Source organism: Empidonax traillii, unplaced genomic scaffold (assembly GCF_003031625.1).
Source record: "Empidonax traillii isolate 1590-97213 ecotype Southwest subspecies unplaced genomic scaffold, ASM303162v1 scaffold27:size3997909, whole genome shotgun sequence".
In the NCBI taxonomy this organism is placed as follows: Eukaryota; Metazoa; Chordata; class Aves; order Passeriformes; family Tyrannidae; genus Empidonax; species Empidonax traillii.
This window is the reverse complement of record NW_020955220.1, coordinates 1,106,561-1,132,599: the sequence shown is the minus strand read 5'-3', so window position 1 is coordinate 1,132,599 and position 26,039 is coordinate 1,106,561. Positions and strand designations below refer to the sequence as shown.

Sequence of the window (26,039 nt, the reverse complement as noted above, 5' to 3'; positions counted from 1 at the left end):
CAGAGAAGTTACACTGATCTATTTGACCTGTTGTTTCCAAGGGCTACAATTTTGTATTCAAGGTGATTGTATAATCCTGAGCTCCACGAGGACCTCTGCTGTATTCTGAGCCTCTCTATGCTCAGTTTAAAGAATACTGCATTTTGCTTCATCTCCTTCATCTTTCTGTGCCTGTCCTTGCCCCAGTTCCAGGGGGGTAAATAAGCCTCACTTTCTTCATTACAGAGTTGTGAGATCCAAGCCTTGAATTGTGAAAGGCATTGCCTGTTAAAGCAGACTTTTCTCTGAACCAAAACACAGTTGTGTGCAGGATCAAAGTACTTCCCTTCAGAACCCCCAGTCTAGACACCCAACAATGAGTTATGAGTAATTCCTCTCTTCTTGTAAGGTCCAATCTCATCATAAATACTTTTTTCTTTCCTCAAGAGTGAGAAAAGCCTTGGGCATTCCCGAGGATAGATGGAAAAGAGATAATATAGTTCTTAAGGTGTGTCCTAGTGGTCTGCAGATCTGTTTCCAGTGCAAAAGGAGCCCTATCTCTAGGCTATCTCTATTGCTTGAGAAGAGAGAGAGCCTTCTGGCAATTGTAATTCAAGCCACCTGTGATCTCCTGCACATGAAAACCTGTGAGTTTGAGCTTCTAAGCAGCCAGAACAGCCATGTTATTGCCATGTATGTAGAGCTGGAAAAGATCTCCTTGACTTCTAGTGCCCTATGCTCACAGGCATATCCATCCCTTAAATTTATCAAACTCCGACTTAATTTGTTTCTCAGTAATTTCTGTTGGGGGCAGTAATTTCTTGTTCTTTGAGAAATCTTCAGCTTTGCAGCCTGCATTTCTTGTCAGTTCATGGTCATTTCTCTTGCTGTTAACCTTCCTTTGAAACACAGCTCTTTTTCATACATTCACATGTGTATTTTGCTGCCTCATAAGAAGGGTACTCTCTTCCTCTGTTCCACCTACTAACCTTTCTCTAATATTCTTCAAGTTTAAGTTCATCCTCTTTGAACGTGGGTTCCGCATAGCTATGGACAATATTTGGGACAAAGTCTCACCAGCACCTTGTGCCAGGCATTACAGTGTTCCTGCCTCTGCTGGAAGTGCATTTCTGGATATGCTGTAGAACCACTCTTGAGCCATTTGTGTTGGTAGCGTGTCATCTCATGATCTGATAGTGTATCATGGTGTTTTGTTGGCAGCTGATGAGCTCTGGGTTTGCCATGGAAATAAATCCCTGAATTCCTGACTGACCCTATGGCTTACATTGTTGAATTTCATCTTCTATTTATTATCTGTTCATGTTTTTATACTTCATGCGCAGTCTGATATTCCTCTGTGTTTACGTCCCAACTTTGTGCAATTAGCAGATTTCACAGAATATTCTGAGTTGGGAGGGAGCCACGAATATCATCGAGTCCAGCTCTTAAGTGAATGGCTCATATGGGGACTGAACTCCACAACCTTGATGCTTTTAGCACCATGCTCTAGATTAATTAGCAAGCAACTGTTTCCTGTGCCCAGGTCACTCACAAAAATGAGAACTAATATCTAAAGTGACAACTAAGGAATTCAAGCAGTAGTTTCTTCTCAGACTAATAATTTCTCCAATTGCTTCTCCTTTACCTGAGCTTTGATGTACATTAAATTTATGTATTGGTTCCCACCTATCTGCTTCACTCTTAATTTTTCATACAGAAGTGTATTAAGTGCTTTACTGAAGTCTTCCTAGACTACCTCCATCAGTTTGGGGTTTCTTTTGTCTGAGCTACTTTATCTTAAATGGTATCAGACTGGCAGGATCTGCAGGTAAATGCATGCTGCATTTTTACCACTTACCTTTTTGCTCCTCCCTTTCAATATTTCTCATAAAGCTTTCTGAATGGGAAGGCTGAGAACAGCCCTTTAGGACAGCTCAGGCGCAGTCATCAGTAAAAATGTGGCTTAGTCACATGATAGGGTTTTGACAGCTCATAAACTCTGTGCTTCAGATGGTGCATGGGGAGTGAGCAGGAGGCATAATGTGTAATTAGCTGAGGAATTGAGATGGCTTCTTGTGAAGTCTAAGGCAGATGATGTCCACTGTTAAGATGTCAAAAGTACAGCTGGTATCCCAGAGAAATGCCAATGAACTGCTGCAGGTATGGAACGTACGTTTCTGCTCCCTGCTGGGTTGTGATGTATGTAGCATAAGCTGTGACTGCTTTTACTTCTTGATTTTTATAAAGCTGCTCTTTCTGCATCCCTTTTCTACCTCTTTGGTCAATAATTGTTACATTATGTCTTGTGTGTTGCTTCTGCAAGACGGACTTTTGTTGGGAGGGAAGAATAGAATTGATGTAGATCTTTTGGAACTGAAATTCTAAAATATATGAAACAGAATGGCCTTTGCTGGGCACATCTCCTTCCAGACTGAGAATGGTGTGAATGTTATCTATGTTGGTTGTAAGAATTAATTGGATATCAGTGCAAATATCTTGAGCTCCCTAGACTGGAAATGTGAATGGGTGCTGAAACAGCAAGGTGAGCTCCTCGGGAGAGGAGCAGGGGCAGGACAGGGACACAACCTGTGCTTAGAGCAGGAAAATGGTCTCTGAGGGAGTGGTGCCAGTCTTCACAACAAAATCTTTCCTGGGTGGTCAAGAGGGAGGAGGAGGTCAGATGGCCTTGCGAGTAAACTGATCCTACCTTGGGTCTGTGAATCTGTGTTTTGGTTGTCTGTATAGTCATTTCTTGTATTTGTATAGGATAAATGTGTCTTATCTGTTTTGTTCCAGTTATAAGCTCTGCAGAGCTACCTTTGGACGCTGATGTGCAAACCAGCAACCTGCTGATAACCTTCTTGAAGTACAGCTCAATTGTGATGCAGGACACAAAAGGTAAATGAATTCTGTGGATGCAGCAAACAGTGCTTCTTGAAGTGAGGAGGTCACAAGAATATGTCTAATGACTCCAGAAATAGAAGTGAACTGGAGTCCCTTTAAAGGAATTCCACCTTTTGGGAAAATTAAGCGATTTCTTATTGCAAAATGAGAGTTATGAGACTCAGACTTAATGCTGGCAGGAGAGATGTCAAGTATGAAAAGAATTTAATAATATAGTACCTAATAACCAAGCCTGTCCATATGCAGGAGGTGTGAGCATATGATTCCCAACTGTCAGAGAGGGGAAGTCTCAGGGACCAGAGAACTGTACTTTAATGAACACTTAGAAACTGATGCACGAGGTAAAGCTCAGCATTAGGAGGACAAATGTTCTTTGTCCTTTAATACTTAGTGGTTAAACAGGTAGCTATGTAATTGTAAAGAGGACAACAGTAACTTACACTGCACTGGCAGTAATTTGCTTGAGAAAGTATCTTTCCATGTTGTGCTTTCTGTTTCTCCTCTAGTACTGTGGTGGTTCATTTCAGCTTGCTGGAGTTGAAGTATTGGTTCATCTCCTGCTCAGGGTACCCAAGAGTGCTGTTTTGCCCAGTGGTTGTATGGGCAGGACCATAGTGTGAACATAACAAGTGATCTTTACACCATGTTTCAGCCTATTACTGACTTTTGCTGTTAAGTTAGATGTAGCAACTGAATGAAAATAGGATGATTGCTGCAGAGCTATGATACATCAGTTATTGAACTTCATGACTGCTTGGCATTGAATAAGAGAGCAGGCAGGAGTGTTTCCTTGTACCTACTAGCTTACAGTGAAGTTACACTTGGTTGCCTTGTTCAGTAAGCAAGCTAGTTGAGGAAAAAGTGAATAAATGAAATTAGGACCGAAAGGGACTTTATGAAAATATCTACTGCACCCCTGTCCAGATTTCAGCTGCAACGCAGTTCATTTTCTTCTTAGTGTCTGATACAGTGCTGTGATTTTTGGATTCAGTATGTGAATGATATTGATACCACACTGATATTTTGGCCCTGGCTAAGAAGTGCTTACCCTAAGTCAAGGAATTTTCAGTTCTCATGCTGTGCCAGTGAGGAAGCGCACAAAAAGCAGGGAGGGAGCATGGCTGGGATAGCTGACCTGAACTGTCCAAGGGGATATTCCACACCATAGAATGTCACCCCTAGTGGATAAACCGTGGGAGTTACCCAAAAGGGACCAGTTGCTGTTCAGGGATGGGCTGGGTATTGGTCAGCAGATGGTGAGCAATGGTATCGTGGATTGTATTGTCACTTGTTTCTCTTGGGTTCTGTTACCCTCTCTCACTCTGCTGATGATTATTATGATGATGTTTTAATTATTAAATTGTTCTTACCTCAACCCACGTGGTTTATTTTTTCTTTCTGATTCTCCTTCACACTGGGGGAAGAGGAGAAGCATTGGAAGTGAGTAAGCAGGTGCATGGTATTTAGTTGCTGTCTGAGTTTAAACCTTGACAGCTCCTCAAAACCAAGGCAGAATCAGGTTTACCTGAATCTTTTCTCAGAGGTGTTGCTGACAGGTTGAATGAAGACACTGTGATAGTGGAGCACCATTTTCAGACTGTCCATTTAACCATCCTTATTGTAAGAAAGCCTCATGTGCTTTCTAAATACTTTGCTAGGGTTTGAATTACTGTCTGTCTTCTCCAAGATAGATATTGAGAATAGATTGTTTCTTTTTTCTTTGTGTCAGCCTTTATGTATTTGAAGTCTGCTTTCATGTTTCCTCTAGCATTTGTCTTTTGAACTAAACCACATCATTCTTTGCTCAGTCATTTCTAATAGATTGTACACATGAGGAGGGCTTACCAGCTCTCTAATCATTCTCATTTGCTTTTCTCAGGGTCTGTCTTGCTGATCCAGATCTCTGATGGAAAAAATTTGTGTTTTTCAATTTAACTTCTGCACTTATTAGTCACTGTAAAATGAAAAGTCTGTACAGGGACTCAGGAACTGCCAAACTGGATTAGTTTCAGATGGAATGAAATCTGATAGAGGGGATTCCTTACTAAACAAGCCAGCAAGGGATGAGTTTATTATGTTATGAGACGAGTTGATGTTTCTCTCTTTGCTTTGGTTCTAGCTTTTGCAATGTTTGAAATTGATCTGGCTGATGGACCTAATCTCCCTCCCACCGTGGCCATGAGCTCCACTGATCGAGGGTTTAAAAAATGTGTGCCCTCCGAGCCAGTACTTATTAATTCTAGTGGGCATATTCCTGTCCTTATATTTTGATTCTAGATGGAGCCCTGCCTAATTTTTTTCTTGTATAAGGTGAAGAATGGAACAGACTTGCATAGCTGCCCCAGTGGTGCTGAAAATGGCGTGATGTTCACAGAGCATTGGCGGAAGGCAGAGTACTCGGTGTGAAATGAGCCTTTACAGCATCATCCCCAGAGAGAGAAGTGGTAGCAGCACCTACAGAAGTATACAAGGAGGCCTTACAATATGAATATAACAAGACTCTTGTGTATCAGTGTTATTTGAGGCCATTTCTCCTGCTTTCCTGAAGTACAAAACTTTAAACATTTTAGCTGAGATAAGAAAAGAGGAGAGACATTTAACTCTCCCATTCCAAAATTCCTCTTCATGTTACTTAGTGAAGCAAGATGAAATCAGCATACTTCAGGGCCTATCTTCTTGTAAATATCTGTCCCTCAGCATCATAGTAAAGAAAACAAGAGGCATTAGACTAGACAGAGCAGCTAGCTAAGCCCATTCTGTTTTTATAGATTACCATATACACACCAGCTAGCAAAGTGTTTGTAAAAGTCATCTGCAAAGATGCAAGGAGTTTGGCTGTCTTGTGATTTATATGAAAGTGGGTCTGACTCTTTCGTATTTCCATCTTCTCCAAGTTTAACTCTTAATGCAGATGCCTGGGATGGCATATTTAGTAGTTTTACACTTTAGAAAAGCTGTTTGAGGTCTCAGGAATGTGCACTTCAGGATTTAGTTATAGGTATGTTGTTGTTGTTTTTTGTGTACTTGTTTTTATGGGTTTGGGGTTGTGTGATGTGAGTGGTTTGGTTTTTAGAACAAAGATTTTTAAATGAGCTTGATTAAACAGTGCCTTCAACAAACTGGTCTTACCTGGCACTGCTTTGAGAAAAGATTGAGAGGCTTGTTCCATCCTACAGTCCTCTATGACTATATGTATCTTGAGGGTTTTTTATATTCAAGGTTAAAATTGAGAGAGAAGAGTTTTAAATAATCCAAGTAAAAATTGCATTCTTCTGCCTTAGTCCCTCTTTATTAGTGAGTCTTTCAGCCCTCCAACTGTCATTCAGGGTCAAAGCTGCTTGAAATTGGGAGATGAATAAGAAGTTGTGGAACATGATCAGTGTGAAACTCCTTGGCTTAAAATGCTAAATCTTTGCAGACTTCCTTCTTTCATAGTTTTGCACAGAGCAAAGTAGGTCGTGTCTCTCACTATTGGGGTTAAAACTTGGAACTTTGAGCATAATGTCAGGAGTCATCCTGCTACACCGTGCTGTGCGTCTGACAAAGCTTTGCTGCTTGTTTCATAACCTACAGCAAAGGTGATGTTTTTCTTTCCATCTTTTCGGAGAGGGAACAGTGTGTCTCTGCCGTGACAGAAAGACAGGGACTAACCCCAGTACTTAGAGTAGCTGTGGAAGTAAAACTGAATGAGATGGAAGCCCAGTGGATAGTTACAGTGCTGCTGGAGGTTCAAATCTGAAACTTTTGCTGTGGGTGCAGACTGTGGGATGGGATTTAGTGGACAGGCTGGAGGGTGAATGCTTAATGGGAATAGACTATTAGCCATCACAGAGGAAATAGGAGTATGAATAACCTCCAAGCTGGGCTTTTCTTTTGCTGCAGCGGCTGTCTTGCTCTTCAGCCTTGCTAGGCTTGTGTGGCTCACAGAGGACTTGTTTTTCTTCTTTGCAGATGAGCACCGGCTGCACAGTGGTAAGCTGTGCCTGATTATCCTGACGTGCATAGCAGAGGTAGGTTTCTTGTATGAAGCTGCTCAGGAGATGGTGTGTTACAGGGCTCTACCTGCCTCTGGTGGAGCAGTTCAATATCCACAGTGGAACTGAGTGGTGAGGATCTCAGGCACTTAATGTTTTGCTAATAAACATGGTACAAGTACTGCTAAAGTTGACTTGAAACTTGAAAATTGGATAATCTTATTTGGGTTAGCCAGCTCCCAAGAATTAAGAGAAAATTGAGTGAACCTAAACCTTTTCTCTCTTAGCTGTCAAGTGACCTTGTGGTGTGGCTTTTAGATGAGTAATGTGTTAATGGCTTTCAGTTCTGTGCTGTTCATGGGAAACATGGGCTATGCCATATCCCTTCTGCTGAAGAAGGATAGAAGTCTGAAAGAAAGTCCCATGACTGTAGGTCCCTGCAAGGAAAACAAGTAGCAAACGTGAAGGTAGGCTGAGAAAGCAGCATCACAGAGCTAGGTCAGCAGTCCTGGCGGAATGTGGTCCTGTCTCATGGGAAGTATATACTAAAGGTCCGACTGATGTCCTGAATGGTGATTGTGTTTGCGTGGCATTTGCATTTTGCCTGCTTGCAAATAAAGACCTTTCATTCTTAACAAAGGATAAAAAGCCATGGTGTTGGTAGCAAGTGTAAGGATGTTTCTTCAGGGTACAGCCTAAAAACTAATCATCTACATTTCAAATTTTTCTAATTGAATGGTTTTAGCACTTTTTCTTCAGATGGATGCGTAGATAATACAAGATAAGAAATTCTATTTCTCCGTAACAAGGGCATGCTTTGATTCTGGTATTAAGGCAGGTTATATTTATTACCCGCCCTGGCTGTGCATTATCTGGAGAAGTTTCTTTAATTTAGAGGTGGTGTTGGAATGAACTTTGCCTGAGGGGTGGAACAGCTGCTAGTACTGCGGTAACTTCTGGCATGATGGGTCCATCAAAATGCCAATTTAAACCTTCGTCCACACAGTCACAGAAACTGTTGTGCTGGAGAACCACCTTCATATATTATACATCTGGAGCACTTGCTGAACTCTTGACACAGTGGTATGTGCAGTCCAGAGTTTGAATGAGCAGAAGAGGAGAATGGAAAATAAATTGCTAACCAAACAAGCAGTAGTTCAGGCTTTAGTTAAAGTGGAATTGGGATCAGGAGGGGTTTACTTTTGTGTGTCTGGAAACATAGGTGGGGGCAAGAGGAAGTTACAGATGTCTTTTCAACTTTATATGTTGGGAGTATTGCACTGAAACACGTGTGATTTGAGAGGCAACTATAAGATGTTGGATTGTTCACATTTCTTCCCTTTTCTCACCCTTTTCAATAGGATCAGTATGCTAACGCTTTTCTTCATGATGACAACATGAATTTTCGTGTAAACCTACATAGAATGGTGAGTCTTTTCCTCCAGATTGCTTTCTCTTTGGGATGTAAACTCAGAGGATTGGAGACCCTGTATGTTGAAAACTGTGTCACAGACATCTAACCTAGATTGCTAAGGCATGTGGAAATACTGTGAGAAACACAGCAGTTGGGGAATGATTTTGAAATTGCTCTCAGAATGTCTCTTCAAAGAACAAAGAGCTGGTTGCCCTGTCGGTGAATTCAGAGGCCTGTGTAGCTGGGGAGGAGCTGTGTATTATGAGGTCTCTGAGGAAATGAGTGGCAGAGGGAATGTTCTGCCTTAATCTTCAGCAAGCATGAACCCTCATGTGGTATATAATAGCCAGCTGGAATTACACTGAGTGCTCTCATTTGGCTTACGCTTCATCCTGAGTGGAGTGATTCACCTTCAGGGAGGAAAGTATTTTTTCCAGAGCTTTTTCCTATAGATATCTGTGGGGGGCGTGTCCTTACCTGTCTCCTGAAGCTCTGTAGTTACAAGTAACTTGAATGGTTATCCTAACTTGATGCATTCTGTCTTTGTGGTACTGGCAAATTCCACCTTATCTGACAGTGAAGCGGCACTTAAAAGCGTCACTAATCCAGGGCAGAAGCAAACATCTTACTTTATAGTGAGCATACTCCAAGGATGCCAGTCCTTACCACTTAACAACAAACTTGCCATCTCGTTAGCCTTTCTGGTCTGTTACAATAAACACCAAAGCCATTGAATAATGCACACATTGTTGAGAATGCCAGTCAGACTTCTGGGTCAGAAACCAAATCATTATGTTAACCAAAGGGGAGGAATTGCTGTGTGATTTGTTTTTGTCTTGTGGTGTTCCACTCCCCCCCCAGTATAACAGTGCCCCCCAGTTACACAGCTGGAGAAACAAAACCCCGGCATGGAAAAGCAGGCACAATTTTGCTCCAGCCATGGCCTTTAGGATTAATATAGGTAAGACAGCAGTTGGAGAAAAAGACAAAGGGAAACCTGTGCTGATGATACTATTTGCTTGAAAAATACAGTAATACAGAGACTGTCACTTCAGACTCACTTCAGACTTCTGCTGATTTCTTTTCATCTTTGTGTGTTTGAAGCCAATGAGACATCGTAAGAAAGCAGCAGACAAGAACCTGCCCTGCCGCCCGCTGGTGTGCGCGGTGCTCGGTGAGTGTTGCCACAGTACTGTGTGCTTGTGGCTCCCAAAGCACCTCTTGTTGTGCAAGAGAAATATGAGGTTTGTGGCTTAAGTGGAGGGGTGGATGGGCTTAAAAGGAGGACAGTTACATACCAAAGATGTTTCCAACAACGGAATGTCCATTCCCATACCATACATGGCTGCTTCACAGACAAATTAAATCCAAGATTGAAGCTCTGTAGCAAAAAATCCTGTATATATTTACAGTAAGCTTTGCAGAAGCTGGTTGGCCCCTTTGATATGAGTTAGTAAGAATAGGGAGGACAGTTGATTAATAAATTCAGTTTTAGGTGAGTGTGGTAACAATTAGCCCTAAGTACTTTGTAGGTGATATGAGGATGGCAAACCTATGGAAAAGATATGTTTGTGAACGTGTTTAATTGGGTGTTTAGTCTTTTTTGGGCAAAAAACCAATAGGAATGTCACTACCTTGGATTGGTTTTGCCTGTGGATATGGAGGCATTATTAAAAGCTTTTCATACAACACATGATTAAATTGTGACTCTCATTACTTGGAGGCCAAAAGAATAAATGGGTTCAGAAATGGATGAAGCCAGGATTCTGAATGACTCTTAAGCAGAATGGTATGGAAGTAGTCTTTAGACTCCAGCATTTTCAAACATGTGCTTGTTGAAGCCAAGACACACTGGCTGCATGAAGAGTGTTTCTAGACTTATCAGATCTCATGCACTCTTTCCCTAGACTTTTTCTAGTCACTGTTGAGTCACACTGCTGGCCTATAAGTGCCCTAGGAGGTTACAGCTCACAGTTGTTACCACTGGCATGGGATAAGCATTTTATGCTGAAGTTGTGTTGTGCATACACGCATTCAGTTATTGTTTATTAGCTGAATTATAGTAATTAATCTCTTTCAGTTATATTTCTGTATTCTTTGCCTCTCATCCTCACACTGGGAACTCTTAAATGGGCAGTCCATTCTCCTTTTTTCCTTTTTTTTTTTTTCCCCCCTGAATTAGTCTTAAGCAGAAGCCTTGCCTATTTTGAGATCAAACTAGCTTTACTTCAGAATTTGTTATAGGGAAAAATAGGTTGTTACCTACAGTGTCTCTTTAAGTAAACTTCTAGGTTGTGCATTGTTTCTTGCAAGAATAATTTTCTAAAATGTGCTTCTTAATGGAGTTTTCCGTTAGTGACAAGGCTTGAAATACGAGAGCAATTCTAAACATCAGAATTCATTGTATAGTCTTTATTTGACTATTAGAGGGCGAAAGTATGTGGGGAAGCAGTGCCTCAAAGCAAAAGGGTACAGTATGTACCATCAGTTTCCAGTAGTTTCTTTTCTGATTCGGATGTCAAATGCTCTTTAAAACAAACAAACAAGTGAAATTCCTCTCATCTAAGCAGGACTGTTGTCTGGTAGAGGTAGGTAGGTAGGTGGGGTGGTTTGATTTCCTCACAGTCTATAAGAAGTTACCAGTAGCCAGCTCAATACTTACTTAATAATTTTCTTTTCTGTCAGATTTGATGGTGGAATTCATTGTAACACACATGATGAAAGAATTTCCTATGGATCTCTATGTGTAAGTGTTGTGGGGTAATAACTCATTGTGATTTCATTTGAAGTTTGAATTTGGGTGGAATTCTGTTCCCAGAGCGATCTTCCTGCTGAAATAACACTGTGGCTGGTGGGGAGAAGGATGGCGTTTCATGAACTCTTCCAGTAACTTTTTCTACTTCCAAAATCCTCTGTGTGCCAGAAAATTGAAAGTGAAATGAATTTCTACCTTTCAGACCGTTTTCCTAATCTACTTGATCTAACACAAAGAGCTTTTCAGCCTAAAAGAAGTTTCATAACACAAAGTCATTGCAAGAATCCCCACTTCCCAGAAGGTGAATCTTGGTCTAGAAACAGAAAAGACAGTTCTAAAAACCCAGGGATGACTGATGTGAGGCCTGGAAGGCAATGTGGAGGGGAGGAGAGGTTTAAGCTTGAAATAGCTTGCAAGGGGTAAAACTTAGCAATGGGCAAAAGGAGACAAGAGGACAGAACTACTCATGAGCACTCCATGGGTCCCACGGGGGGCCCCTCAAATGCTTTTGTGCTGCTTTAGCCTGGAGGGCAGAAATAGGATTTAGGCAGATTGTTGGCTTTGCTCTGACTGTTTGTACAGTGCTGAATTTCCCCAAGGCATGAACAACATTATATTCTGCAGAAAAGATAAAGACACATAGAATGTTTTCCCTTAAGGTAACTTTTCAGCATGTTATGATTTTGCCCACATAACCCTGCAATTACAGTACCTTTCCAAAGGTTGTGTAGTTCAGTTGAGTTTGTGAGAGATGTTTTTTTAATGAGGATTGCAGAATTAGTTGTAGATGGGTGTAATGCACTGGAGTCTCTCAAGAAAGGTGTGAACTGCTTGGGCTCAGAAGTAATGTCACATCCAGAAACCCCATGAGACTAAAAATAATGAGCAGTAGCAACCACCAGTGGACATCTGTATCCATTCATTTTGGCATGTTTGTGCAGTCCTTTCACTGTACTCCTGTCTGAAACCATCCCATAGCAGACGCAGTTATTGCAGACAAAGTGGGTGTTCTGAATGCACAAGTAGTGTCATACTTCTCTGCAGTACATTTAAAAGGTGACAACATGAAGCTGCTCAAGGGCAGGCATATTAATATTTAAAAGAGAAATCCAGATTGCTTAGACCAAGGGTGCTTTTTGTCCATTATGTGTATTATGAATCCTCAGCACAAAACTAAAAAACAGAGATACCCCACCGGGGTGGATGTGTTCATAACTAAAGAAGTTTCACAACTAAAGCAGTGTAGTCTGGGAGTCTAGGCAGGGAACTAGGGCAGTTTTGCCCCTTCTGATCCCTTTCTGTCCGTGCCTGGATTTCGCAGTAGCTGTATGCTCCTGTGTACAATCACAAGGTTTCAGTGATGAGATGTGTATGCAGATTATTTTAACATCTATTTTTATTATAAAGAAATGTTTTAGCCATTAACAGATTCTCTCTGGTCAGTGCCTTAAATAGGGTTTGGCTTTTTTTTCCTGAGAGGCCAATTTTAGACTTACAGCTACGCAAATATGTAGGTGAAGAGGTGCTGGGCATTGTCTAGTACCAGTGACATCAGAGATAGGAGGTCTCTTCCCAGAGTGATTGCTGTTCATGATCTGAAGACAGCTGTCTGTCCTAGCTGGTTTGCTTCCTTTTCTTGGTTGAATTTATGAGAATGCAGTTTTAAATACAGTACTTACTGTGATGCTCAGTGATTATAAATGGTGTTACTTTTGTTCATTCAAAGTTAGTTTTAGTTCTTACCTCACTGTGGTATTTTTGGGATCATCTGAAGGTCTGAAAAGAATGAGGTACACCTTCTGCATATTTTTTTCTACAGCCTTATTTTTAAAGCCTGCTCTTGAACTCTTCAGACCATTTGGGATAAATTCCATGCAAATTTCTAGGTTTTGATCTCTCTATGTTTATCTGATGTGTAGTGTCTTTCATCAGTGTCTTTTCAGAAAGATGTTCACATTAATGAGATATGTCTTTGAGAAATAAGAATTTGGAGAAAAAGGAATTTTTCTTTTTTGAAGCCTTCCTTCTGTTTTTTCTAAATGTCAATAACTAAAAATAGCTTGATGTAACAAAGTGAAATTGGTATATATTTTTTGTCTTGTCCTTTATGATAGCTAGTGTTAGAGAATTTACTCATTATATTGCATATTTAGTTCTGAAGAATGTTTGTGCACCTGAGAGTTTGTAATGAGTGCTAGATGCTATAGAGAGCTGCAGGATTATTTGGAGACTGGACAAGTACACTGGCTGTGTTGGGGGGATTCCAGAGCTTGTATGTGGAGTGCTTGATCATTCCAAAACTCCACCTAAATTATTTTTTTAAGGAGATTGGAAAAATGAATAGAAATATTATCTTTTTTTTAAAAAAAGTAACTAAACCACACACTTCAGTCAAACTAAAAATCCTGTAGTTTTTTTGACACTCTTACTTTCCTTAACCTGATCGTTTGGGCCAGAGAAACTGAGAAACTGCACTGTGCCCAGATTTTACAATACCTTGCAATATCTCCTACATATGGAGCCTACAAATTAAGTAACTCATTTTGTAGAGCTTATGAGGCTCTCAGGTAAGGGTAGCAAAGAGTGGAAAGTGTTAATTAAACAATGAATGTGCATCTGTGGTCAGTCCAGTCCTGTTGAGCTTAAACTGACATACAGGCCCCTTTCTTTCATTTTGTCTGATTCTTTTTTTGTTCCCTTTAGGAGCTCAAAGCCACGAGTCCCATCCTCCTCTGATAGTCTTCAAGTTTGTCTGTTTCTATGGTGCTGGTTTTGGAGACATTTCCAGATTCGATGTGGAATTCCTGGAAAATGCAATGTCATTAATCCTTTGCCCTCTCTTTTCCAGACGGTGCATTCAGATTGTGCACAAGCTGCTGTGCTACCAGAAGAAATGCAGAGTGAGACTTCATTACACCTGGAGGGAGCTCTGGTCAGGTACTTTGCATCTGCAGTGACAGTCAAATAGGAGAAGCCCAGAGCAGTGGCTGTTTGGTGGCTGTGACTGCTCGTTCCATTGCTACAGGGTTAAACAGCAAGCAGCAGTTTTGTTAAAGCATCTTTATTTTGCTTCTCAGTTGCTACATGCAAATTGCCTCTTTTGGAAAGCCAGTTCATTATCATAATGGTAGCTAATTTACTTTCTTGTCTGGCCATGATCACCATGGTATCCAAATGTCTTTGTTTTCCTGTTTCATTACCTGAGTCCCTGTTCACCTGACTGGAGAAATGGAGTAATTTTTTTTGGAGTAGTGTTTCTCTCAGGCGTTTGTGAGTAGAAGGGAAACAGGCTCTTGGTTAAAGGGAGGTAGACCTTACTTTTCCTTTTTACTGTCAGAGCTGCATACACGTAGAGTAGTGTGTGCAGCTCCTTTTAAAGAGAATAACCTAGAAATGTCAGTGTGAGGGAGGAGAGGCTTTTAACTCTGACCTTTGAGTTGATGGTAGATAAGTCTATTTCATACCACTTGTATCCAGAGATAGATAAATAGTAAGGGGTTTGACATAATCTACTGGACAAAGCTTTGTAGGTCTCTTACCTGATGCAATTATTGCGTGGGAGGTCTGAGGAATGGAGTAGCAGAATGGATGATGAGACCTAATAGGCGTTTTTGGTGGTTAAGGTGTGTGCTTCTGTTCTTATCTAGCAAGCAGTGAAGTAGCTCAGCTAGGAAAGTACAGTTAATCCCCTTGCTGTTGTGGCTTAAACAAGAGCTCTGTGAAAATTCAAGGGAACATGGCCCTAATTGTGTATTCCTGGAGCTGTGCTTGAGACCTAGGATCAGCAACTTGCCTGGTGTAATGCAACTCCCATCAGAAATTTGAGAGGAGGCTTTTGAAAAAGGCAGTGATGAGTGGTTTGTGAAGCTGTTCTCAGTTAACACTGAGTACTTACCTTCAGTAGCCTTCCCCAGCTGAGTTGTAGGTACAGAGAAATGAACCAGCAACCTGAGTCACTTTCAGTTATTAGATTTTCACTTTGTGTGACATGTGGCCCATTCAGACTTTCTAAATTATTGCCGCAGAAGGTGAAACGGGTGCCACTAATTAAGGGATTAGCGATTTCTTTTCAGTTGTTTTCATCAGAACAGAGCCCCTAGAGGCATGGCTGCAGTGTAGTGCCAGTAAGGAGAAGGGTGTGTATAATGTTGATGCCTTCTGTGAATAGAAACTGCATCTGACAGCATATGTGATATCCTCTCGATAGTTACCAGCCATTTCTGTTTGGCCAGGCTGGGCTGGATCTTTCCTACACACTGGCAGTATGAAAGTTTCAAATATAATACCTCTTTGCTTGAAGGTATTGTTCCACAGTTCAGTGAGCACACTCTTAGGCATCTTTCAGTCCTTAACTTTACCTATTTGGGGAGTGGAGTGGGGAATAAAAATCCTTGCTGCATGCTGAGATTCAGTATCTTGGGATATTCTTGTTAGCTATCTCTAATTAAATGGTGTTTGTATAGTGCTTTGGAAACATAAAGGGCCTCAGAAGTATTGAGTAGTGCACATGCTTTAAAAGCAAAGCAGTAATGTAAAAAGCACTCAGGTTGATCAGGTTTCTATGAAGAACGTGGAATGTCTGCACGCCTGATGTAACTGAAGAGCTTCATGCTTCCTATGGATTTCTGTGTGTTTTAGAGAGATCCTCTCATGTGGGAGCAAACTACTGTAAGAATGTTTCAAAAAAAATTTATATAAGATGTTGAGGTGAGCAGACAGATTCCTCAGTAGCTGCCAGGTGGTTTATACAGGCTGGAAGGCCCTGGATGGAATGGTACATACATCTGTAAAAGGGCACATCCTGGCTGCTCCAGGTGTGCTTCTAGAGTGCTGTATGCAGAGTAAACACGAATTGCCAGCCCTATCTTGAGATCTATTTCATAATTAACTCTTATACTTGTCAGGGTTGCTCTTTGATTACCCAGAATGCTGCTCCCTTTGATGTGAAAGAATGGCTATTTCTGTGGTCTTGATCTAAGTGACAGAAAATTCAAAACCAGAGCACAGGACTTGTGAATTAATTTCTATCCTTCATATGACCACTGGGTTTTTATTTTGGATTGAGGACTTAGTTAGAATTGGATGAACAACTGAAAGAGAACAGCTGTTCACAGAAGGTCTTCAAGCCCACACTTGTCTTGTAGAATGACAAGGTGTGTGATGAGTGAAGCAATGCCCCTGTGGTGCAGCGTGGATAATAGCAATGGAGGACCCCCAACAGGGCTGAGTGGAACAAAGAAGCTGGAGGGAATTGGTGTAAGGGAGTATTGAAAGAAAGGGAGGGAGTTCTACCTGGCATGTAAAAGGAGGAGAGTTTTTTTTCAGGCAGAAAATTGAGTGGGAGAAGAAGACAAAGAGACTACTGTGGGGTAGGTAGTCAGTATAAGGTGCGGAGGAACTGAGATAAAGGTTGTAGGTGGAAGCAGTAGCAATGTATGGAGCCTTCTGTTCACTTGCCTATTCTAATGTTAGCTAGTCTCTAATTAAGGAAAACCACTCGTGTGTCATCTGATTGATTGATGCTCTTCCTTTGTGAGTGCCTTGTCTTCAGTAGGGAAGGCCAGCAGCACTTTGAGAAAGTTTCTGCATTTACTTGTCTGATTTGAAGTTGCAGTGATGACAGGGAAAAGCAGCAGAGCTAGGTGTTTGTCATCTCTCAGGACACATATAAGACTTTTTATGTAGTCTGTCATGCTTTTTTGGATATGCCACTATATGGCCTATTGTTTACATAAGATCTTATTTCTGTTGAACTTCCTTTTGCAACATCTGAGCTTGAAGAAGAACAATATTGTAAGTCTTTGGATGTCATCCAGCCTTAGCTCCTCTATTAGAATAATTTTTTCGTATTAAGTCAAGGGGCCAGGATTATGGCACTTAAAGCAGTGTAAATCTCTAGCTGTGCAGACCAGATGACCAAGAATGTTTAGCTGACAGAGGAAGATGCAGGAATTTGATAGCTGGAAGCAGGACTGACAGAAAGGAAAATCTGTGGGTGGCAGAAGTAGTGTGTATAAGCTGACTGTAGCTATAAGTAGTGTGAAAATAAATACCAGATCACTAGTGGAGCTAAATTCCAGAATATCTTAAAAGGAATATGGAGAATAAAAAGCAGTTGTACTTTGATTAGCCTATGAAACTGACTGGCAGGTGCATTTACTGAGAGGTAGATCAGACATTCATATCCAGACATGTCTGTTGATCTTGGTTCTTCTTTAATAGCCCTTTTCAACAGACTATTCACTTCAGTTCCACGACCTGTGATTAGTGTGCAGCTACATGAGCACTTTAGAAAACCTTCAGGTTTTTCATCTGTGACAGTGCACCACTGCTGGTGACTAGCCTGGAAATTTGGCCAAGACCAGTATGTCTGTGTTGACTCATTCCCTTGCAGATGTTTTGGCCAACTGGAAGTCTCCTGGACAGTTATGCAAGGTACCTTATACTTTTTAAACATTGATTTACTGGATGTCAAGTGTAACTTATATACCTGATAAGGAAACTTGACTTGGTAACACCCAGTTCCCTGTTCTCAGAAATAACCCGTTATGCCCAATGTTTTTGGGCTGGTTTGTACAGCACTTGAGTGATGGATGGTGCTATATATATGTTGTTGTTGTTGTCAAGCATGTATAAGCTATGCCAAAAGAGTTTTCATGAGTCATTTAAGTTTTTTATATAAAAAGACCTCATTTCTACAACTCCTCCCACCTCAAAATTAGCAATGCTTGAGCAATTCACTCTGAGCTTAGGGGGTGCAGGTAACTTCTTTGCAGTTGCTATGGTTTGCTTTAAGCAAAGCCCATGTTTAAAGAAACAGAAAAGCAATTCTAATACAGACTTATAAGAGCAAGAATAGAGCATAAAAAAATCTTAAACATAATGATGAATAATAGTGAAATTGCATTCAATTGCCCTAATAAATAGCTAAGTAGGATTAAAAGTGGGCTTTGCCATTAGTAAGTACTGAAGATGAATTTCCAAATAATTTTAACATGAGTTACAGTTCCTTATCTTGTAGCTTAGTTAATTTGATAGATGCAGAATGTACTATTAATAAAGGTGATTCAAATATGTAGCACTATCAACAAGTTAATTTTTCTTCTTTTTCGGTTTAGAATTATCAAAGCAGACTTTTGCAATGCTATTAGACAAAATTACTCTTTTTTTTTTTTCCTTTTTGTAGACTTTTCAGATCTTTCTGTCAGGTTCTGTATTTATAACGTGAGGGTAATATTGCTTTCAAAATCTTTTTGGGTGAATACTAAAGACATAAAAGGTTCCTCTGTTGAACATTTTAAAATAAAGAAGCAATTTTTGGGGGGGAGTAGAACCTCCCCCCCACACTCACTTGGAGTATATGTAACTCTCTTGCCCTTATGCAGTGCATATTTAAAGTGGTATTGCTTAGTCACTTCTCAGTCACAGAAATTATAAAGCTTGATCATTAGCAAATTACTTAAAAGATTGTAGGTAAAAGACTTAAAAAAAAAAAATCGACCTTCTTACAAACTTGCAGAGTATCTTCCATGGCTTTAAAAAATGCTACCAAGGTTCAGGACTCAACAGTGCTGTCTTCTGCATGCTTGTGAAGTCTTTGCAGTTCAGAGGAAGCCATCGTGACTCAGCTGATGGTATAGATAAGGCTGCTGTGTTAATTTCTGTGCAATGAAGAATTCTCTAATGTTCTAACAAAGAAAGAAATGTCCTTAAGCTTTGGAGGATGTTGAAGCATAAGAGAATGGTCTCTTCAGCACAGCATCTTCAAAGGTAACTAATAAAGATCATGTGTAGGAATAGGGTAGAAGAAATAGGATGCTTGTGTGTGAAGTGTAAAATGCTTTCGTAAAATGAAATCTGGGGTGAGTACAAAGAACATCTATTTGTCTCTGTTAAATGGTTCTACTTGAAGAGTAGAACTCTCTCTACTTTGGGAAGAGAAAGAAATAAATACGTGAGACTTGACCTTTCAAATACCTTCCCGCAGAAATGCATTCTGACTTCACTGCACTGCTGGTAAACTGTAAAGAGAACTGTGGAACAAATCCCAGAGTTTGAATGTCTTTGTAGGTCAGCACATCCTGCCTAATTCAGGCTTTACCTGGTGCTCACCCTCTCTTTTCTCCATGCCTTTTGAAGTGGGAGGTTGGCCCAACTGATCAAAGTGGCACTTCAGAATCTCCACATGACTGAGAGCTCCCAGCCATGTGCCATATGCCATGCTGGAGATTTGGGATCTCATGAGCCCCTTTAGTACAAGGTGTTGCTGACTCTTTCTAGTGCCACCTGACTGAGGGATGGGGTTGAAGTGGCAAGGATGGGCTCCTTCTGCTGATCCCAGAGGTAGTGGCAGCACCAGGAACTGAGGAAGGAAGAAGCAAGAATAGTGTTCAGGTTGGTTAAAGATGCAAGGAGAATGGGAGTTCTGAGTTAATGGAATGGGTTGGTCTTTAGAGGTGGAAAGGATTTCGACCTGGGAGGATGGAGAGTCTAAGGTGAAAGGGAGGTGTGTTAGGAGGAATGGGAGACCCTGAGTAGGATCTGGATAGGGTGAAATTTGGGATTAGAGCATTAGGGAGGCTGGCAGGTGTTACTGGATAGAAACTTTGTGTTAGAAATAATTGCATGATACAAAAAGGGAGTTGTTAATCACTTTTAACTTTCAGGGATGGAACTAATATCCTTTTTCTGTTCTCTTATTTGAATGACTTGCTGGGACCATTCTTTGGTATAGGAAAATTAGGAATGAGAGCTAGCATCTAGCTTAGTTGTGTATCCTGAGTATCTATAATGTTCCTTGAAAGAGGAAAGGATGTTTTCTTCTCAGAACGATGTTTTGACAGTTTCAGACATGCTTATGGCTTCATTCTGTGTCAAGAAGGACTAGACATGACTTCACAGGTCTCATTAGCACCCTGAGGGAAGAGATGCTTACCTCTAGGATTGCAAGAAACAGCGAGATCTTTTAGTATTCTGATGAACTGGATCATTAAGTTGAAGGTTTTGAATTAGCATTTGGTTTTTAAGTGCCTCAGTAGATCAGTATAAAAATTGTGATTAAGTAGCATTTTATGCAATGTCCTTGTCTATGGCAACTTACCTCTCCTTTACTTGTGGATGGGTGACCAGCAAGCTTTATATCCGCTTCCTTGTCTTTGGAACTGAAAGAAAATAGATAATATTGACCAGCTATTTAGTAGGAAGCCCAACAGGTTTACAAACGCTTGTTCTTGTTGACTTTAGTGAAGTTTCTGAGGATGTGGATTAATTCTGAAAACCTATTGGAAAGAATATAGTTTCTCACACAAACTAAAGGCTGTAACTGTTCTGTGCCATGGATTATGTGGTGGGAATTAGCAACCCTTAGAGGCTTTTCTTTACCCATAGGAGTGCTGACGTGTGGTACTGTGTTGGTTCAAGGTTGGTGTAACTGTTGATTCATTTAATTTGTACTCCTTGCAGCATTCCCATGCTGCCCCAGAAAACCCCAGTCCCATCTTCCAAAGCCCACTTACAGGCAGAAGCATATGTGAAGGTCGGAAGGAAGACTGCAAATATCTTCTTGTAGTCTTCTGCTGCCATTCTCACCTGGTGGGCCAATTTCATGTTAACCTTTCCACATTTCCCCTTCAGCCAAAGCTAGAATATTTCTGTGGTAAGAGCACAGAGACATTTGGTGAAATGTCCCGATATAAATCTCCTAAAGAGGATTGTGTAAGAAATGCAAAACTTCAGTGGCTTTCTTGTAAAAGAGGATGTTCTGAATTCCCTGCATGGGTCATTCTTAGGAAGCATCTTTTTTTTTTACCTAAATCTTAGTGTTCTATTACTTAATTCTAGTTACCTTTAACATATTCTAGTACTGATAATCAAGAGTTTTGCCCTGGTAGCCAATGAATGGAAAAAGAATAATACAAGAATTTGTGGCTGTTATTGGTCACCTGGTGAGATGAGGATGGGAATTTATCCACAGAGGCTTGCTCAGATGAGCACAAGGGGAATTTAGTCATTTGCATGGACAAAAGTCTAGCAAGCTTTTGGTCATCCTGCCTCAGCCTGGCAGGTCTTATCCAGGTATGTTGCTCTGTCCTGCAAATTATTTTTTAAATAAAGTTAGCAAACACTGGAGAATTTGATTGTGAATCCCTAACAGTTTGGAGATCGTAGGAGATAGTGTGAAAATTTCTCCTGGGAAACGGTCCCATTGATGATAAAGTGTTACAGTCAGCTGTTCACAGCCCTTTCTTTGTCTGCACAGAGGGGTTGCAGCATTCAGAATGCAGTGATTTATCCCTGCCCCCTTTTTGTTTTCAAACAGCAGCACTCCTGGCTTCCTTACCTTGCTATCTTTCCATGTTCTCACACAATGTTTCTGCTTTTTCTCCAGATTCTCCTCCTTTTCTGTTTAAAAACCCTGTGCAAGAATGTGCAACCTTAACTCCCAAGACTACTGTTTAATTAACAGTGTGAACCTATACTGTCAGGAAAAACAGAACTGAGCTCAATACTTCCCTTTTCTCTAAAGAGAATGAAGCTTGTGGGTGTGTGCTTTTTTATTTTTTACTTTTAAGAAAAAAAGCATATTGTTCATCTGAGCTTTAGTTAAAGTTGGAAAATTTGTGTTCTTTCTTACTGCTTGCTGGATTGCCATCAAGCAGCATTGCTCTGGCATCAGCAATCAGCACTTCCATTAAGCTTGCAATTTTCACACTGCTGGCTCCATTTAGGTGGGAACAGTGAGTACCGGGGATGGGGCCTATAGAAAGAAAGTAAAGGGTTGGAAGTTGAAGTGGCCTGCTTGACTGATCCTGGGAGCAGTGGGTTATGCCGGCATGTGCTCCAGCCCTCTGGCAAGCTGTTGATTCTCATTTAGAAAACAGGCTGCTTCCATGCCTGTACCCTGAGAGTCGTGGGGAGAAGAGGGAACAGCTGCAGAGTGCTGGTGCTGTTGATGGGGAGCCTGCCAGTAGCCAGCTGCTTTCTGCCACAGAGCTGTGGTGGCCTGGAGGAGGAACCCGGCAGTGCCTGTGGCAGCAAGCAGGAGGGCAGCGTGGCTGTGATTAGAGTGTCCAGCCACATAATTGTTACAGGGGGGAGCTGAGTGCTCCCTCCTGATTAGAGGAGAGGGAAGGAGCTGAAGCATGTTGACTGGTGATGTTGACAGAGCTTTCACTGCTTCCCCTGCTCCCCTGAGTGGGGACTGCAGCACTGGTGCAACAGTCTTGTTTTCTAGCGCTTTGGCTGATTGACAGGAAGCTGCAAGTGCTGTCAGTGAGTAATTGGTTCACTTGTCCAAGAATGCTGGGATAGTTTGTGCCTCAGGGAGTTCTGGTGCATTAGTTTGTGACAGCAATGTAACTATTCCTTGGACACGCTTCCTATTCCTGCAGCTCTATCTGGAAACTACCTCTGTTGGTTCTTTCCTGTCAAACCCAATCTGTAGATACTCATCTCCTGCTGAATTTGTTTTGATCAGTGTTCTGCTGAGTGCCTGCCAGTGCTGAATGTGGCCAGATCTGCACCTTTAACACTCTGGTCATCTCAGAATGTTGTATTTGAGCCTTTTGTTGCCCTAGTTCTGAATTGCCTTTCAGTTACAGCATTTACTACAGGTGATTAATCTGGTCAGGGCTTTCTTCTCCTCACAGCTGCACATTGGGCTATATGGTTATCCTAGCTTAGCCCTTGAGACTTCCAGTCTAGAATGAGAGTGGACTGGTCTGTTATGAGAATCTGTTATTTCCATATTCTGCACTGTAGTCTCCCTCATGTAAGGAAATCATGCTGTATTTTGGAATCTGGAAGAGCGTTATGAGAAAGCATTGTTTGGCCTATTACTTCTCAGCAGGGATTTGATGTTGACCAGTTAGAGAACCCTGTGCATAGGTGGGCCTTTCATCTGGCCAGGTACAGCCAGGGCTCTTCTTGTTGCTCTGTTGATGTTTCCAGTGCTGTTGGCAGGTAGAGTAGTCCAGTTTTCTCCTTTATGTTGGAGGAATTGAATCACAGAAAGATCAGTGCTGATCAGTCCTGAAGAATTGAATCCACTTTCTTCTTAGTTCCAGTCTGGTGTTCTAAGCCTTAGCAGATCTGGCTTACCATGTGCTACGGTGAGTGGAATGGACCTTGCCTTCAGAGTATGTATATGTGAACAGGCTGGCTATGGGAGGTCCAGGGTGGTTACTGTGCTGCTGAGGAACTCGTAGGCAGATGATTTCTCTGAGACATGGACGTATTGCCCAGACGTCATTATTTTAGTGACGTGTGGGTGGAGATCCTACTAAAGGTGTTGAGACACATAAAGGAGGACACTGAATGTACTGCTGGTACAATGGTAATTTCTGGAGAGAATGGGAAAATCACTGTTCTTCCCAGTGTGCCCTGAAAGTTGAAGGGTAGAAATCTTGAGGATTTTAGTAGAGCACAGGATCCTGTTAATGGATGTTACACTGCAGCTGAGGAACCCTCGCATCTCTCTTTTTTCTCTTTTGCTCCTTTGTTGAGGGCCATTATATGCACCATTAGAAGAGTTTTGACCTGTATGCGCAGCAGATGCAGTGACAGAGGCCTCCATACTGTGCTGAACCCACCCAGACTCTCATTGATGTGTGTCTCAGGGCTGTTCTCTTCTGCTCTGTTGTGCAATAACACATCAGAGCCTTCTGATGCTCCTGGCAGAATCTGTGCTACATTCTGACTTGCCCAAGGGATGGTACTACTACTTCTTTTTTTTTCCTTTTTCTCTTAATCTACCTCCATGGTCCTGTTGCATTACACGTGATTCAAAGAGTGAATACTGAGACACTGAATTAAACAAAAACTTTGCATGAATGCCAATTTGTCTGGGGCTGAATATACTTCTGTTTGAAACAAGGTTTACAGGGAGAGAAGGTAAGTCTGCTGTGGGAACAGGAATAGGGGAAGGAGTGAGTGAAGGGCATCTGTCCATAACAGGAATTACCTCCTTTCTGGCAGAAGAGGAGATTCTGGCTGCCCACAGTCTTCTCACTGAGGATTTGCTTGAAGAAGGGCAGCAAATCACTGAGCAGGAGTAGTGCTGCTCCTTGGCAGACAGACGGGCCACAAGAGCTGATAAGGGAAAGTGTCTGTCTTCAAAAGCAGCTGTGCAGTGGAAGAGCTAAGAGCCTCTTTCTCTGCAGTCACTTCAATTTAAAAAGCAGGGAGAGTATCTGTAAAAGCTGGTGATGTCACTTTTCATCCTTTGGCTATAATAATCCTTAGGAGAGAAAATTGCCTAAAAAACAACCTATGCTTTACACCACTTTCACATACAACCAATCATATGACTCTGTGTCCACTCAGCATGCTTTTCTGCTTGGTTTTTAGGCTATAAATATAGGTGTTCAAAGCTGTGTTCTCTTCTTATTGATTTAAGAAGCACAGTCAGTGTGCTCAAGCTGAGGAGCTTGCATGAAAATACTGGTGGCTGCTTGTTTAGTTTACATACAGCCTCCTGCTTTTGTTGCCGAAGAAGTTCTAGTGACAGTGTTGTGTTGTGAAATTATGGATGTTTCAAGACTCACCACAGTGGATGTGTTGGGTCCCACCAAGGGATGCCAAAGACAGGTATCTTTAAGGGGAAGAAAAAAAAGGCTCTAGAGGCTATTATAAAAATGGTACTCTTTTCCAGTTCATATTGAAATAGATCTCATGCCCAAACTATCCATCACTGTTAAATCTTGGAGCACAGTTTGGGCTAAGGTGGCTGGGCCCAAGCAAGGGTCACAGTGCTGTCAGCTGCTGTGCAGCTGAGAGACTGAATGGCTCCTCTGTTGTGGAAAGAAAAAAAAAAAAAGGGTAATTTCCTGGCTGCTGGGAGAGGGCAGCCTGCAGATGGGCTATGAGAGGCAAACAGTTGATTGCAGCAGGGAAAAAGTGACACATCTGGTTTGGCTTCAGGTTGTTCAGGAATAGTAGCATCAGTGCCCTGCTGGAGCTCAAGGGCAGAGGGTTGTTCAGCCAGTTGGACATTTCCTCTAAAAGTTTATTTTGTATGTGTAATTGTTGCTGAAATGCATTGGGCACATGAAGCTGGATCTAAAAGTTGTTAATCCTGAAAACTCCAGGGCATAGCTGTCCTCATTTTCAGCACAGTCTGCCTTACAAGCAAACTACAGAGACACAGGAAAGAGATTTAAGGGTTCATGTTCCACAGTGATCCTGTTCCTTAGAGCCACTTGAGCACAGGCTGCTGCAGAATGTGCTAGTGTGGAAAAAGATTGGTTGCTCTTTTAGTATCGATGTAGTGCATATCCTAATTAGGAACACTGCAACTTTTTTAGGAATGTGTGGTTTCCAAACAGTTGGATAAATTTATCTGTGTAGTGCACACAGTGCCTGTAAACCTGGTGGGTTAGTTCTTCTTGCCAGGCTCTGAGTGCAGCACTGTTTCCTCTTCATGTGAAGCGCAACCCTCTCCTTCCTAGTTCTTAGGGAAGGACCAGCACAGATGAGCTGTGAGCAGTGAGCTGGGATGCAGTGCAGTTCAGGTATAATGATTTATTTCAAGCAGTGGTAATCTCTTGTCTTCTTTCTAACTGGAACAGGAAAATGAAACATAAGCAAATTCTTCACAACAGCTGAGACCAACGTAGGAGCTGGTGTTGGGGTAGAACAGAGCAAATTCTCCTTCCAGTGTTGTCACCAATATAGAGCAGTGCAAGTTCTTCCAGAAATACTGCAATAGGCAATTGTAGGGTGCTTGTTGTTTGGTGAGTGGTTGTGTTCTAGACAAATACAATTGTTCTTTTAAAAACAGTGTCTATCCAGGGGCGTCTTTCATGTTCACTGTGTTTGGATGTTCAGTGGCTTCTCGTCACGCTGTGCAATCACCTGCTACAAAGGCTGTTCAGCAGGGCTCTGTTGGGAGAGCAGGAGGCAAAGAAACGAACAAAAGACTTCACACCACTTGTTACGGGAAATCCAGAGCTCTGCTACTTTGCTTCCAGAAGCCCAAGGTGCTGTTTGTTAAACAGCACCACCTGGTCACAAG

At 41.6% G+C, this 26,039-nt stretch overlaps 1 protein-coding gene across 3 annotated transcripts in view; it reads left to right on the top strand.

Annotated features, from left to right (window-relative positions):
* The window catches only part of ARMH3 (armadillo-like helical domain containing 3), a 125,693-nt gene that overhangs the window by 26,637 nt on the left and 73,017 nt on the right, over positions 1 to 26,039 (top strand). For all 3 annotated transcript variants that reach the window (XM_027908011.1, XM_027908015.1, XM_027908024.1), the window contains exons 15-20: positions 2,776 to 2,877; positions 6,835 to 6,893; positions 8,219 to 8,284; positions 9,376 to 9,445; positions 10,957 to 11,017; positions 13,875 to 13,963. In XM_027908011.1, the coding sequence (XP_027763812.1) occupies positions 2,776 to 2,877; positions 6,835 to 6,893; positions 8,219 to 8,284; positions 9,376 to 9,445; positions 10,957 to 11,017; positions 13,875 to 13,963 (447 nt within the window). The remainder of the gene's footprint in view (positions 1 to 2,775; positions 2,878 to 6,834; positions 6,894 to 8,218; positions 8,285 to 9,375; positions 9,446 to 10,956; positions 11,018 to 13,874; positions 13,964 to 26,039) is intronic.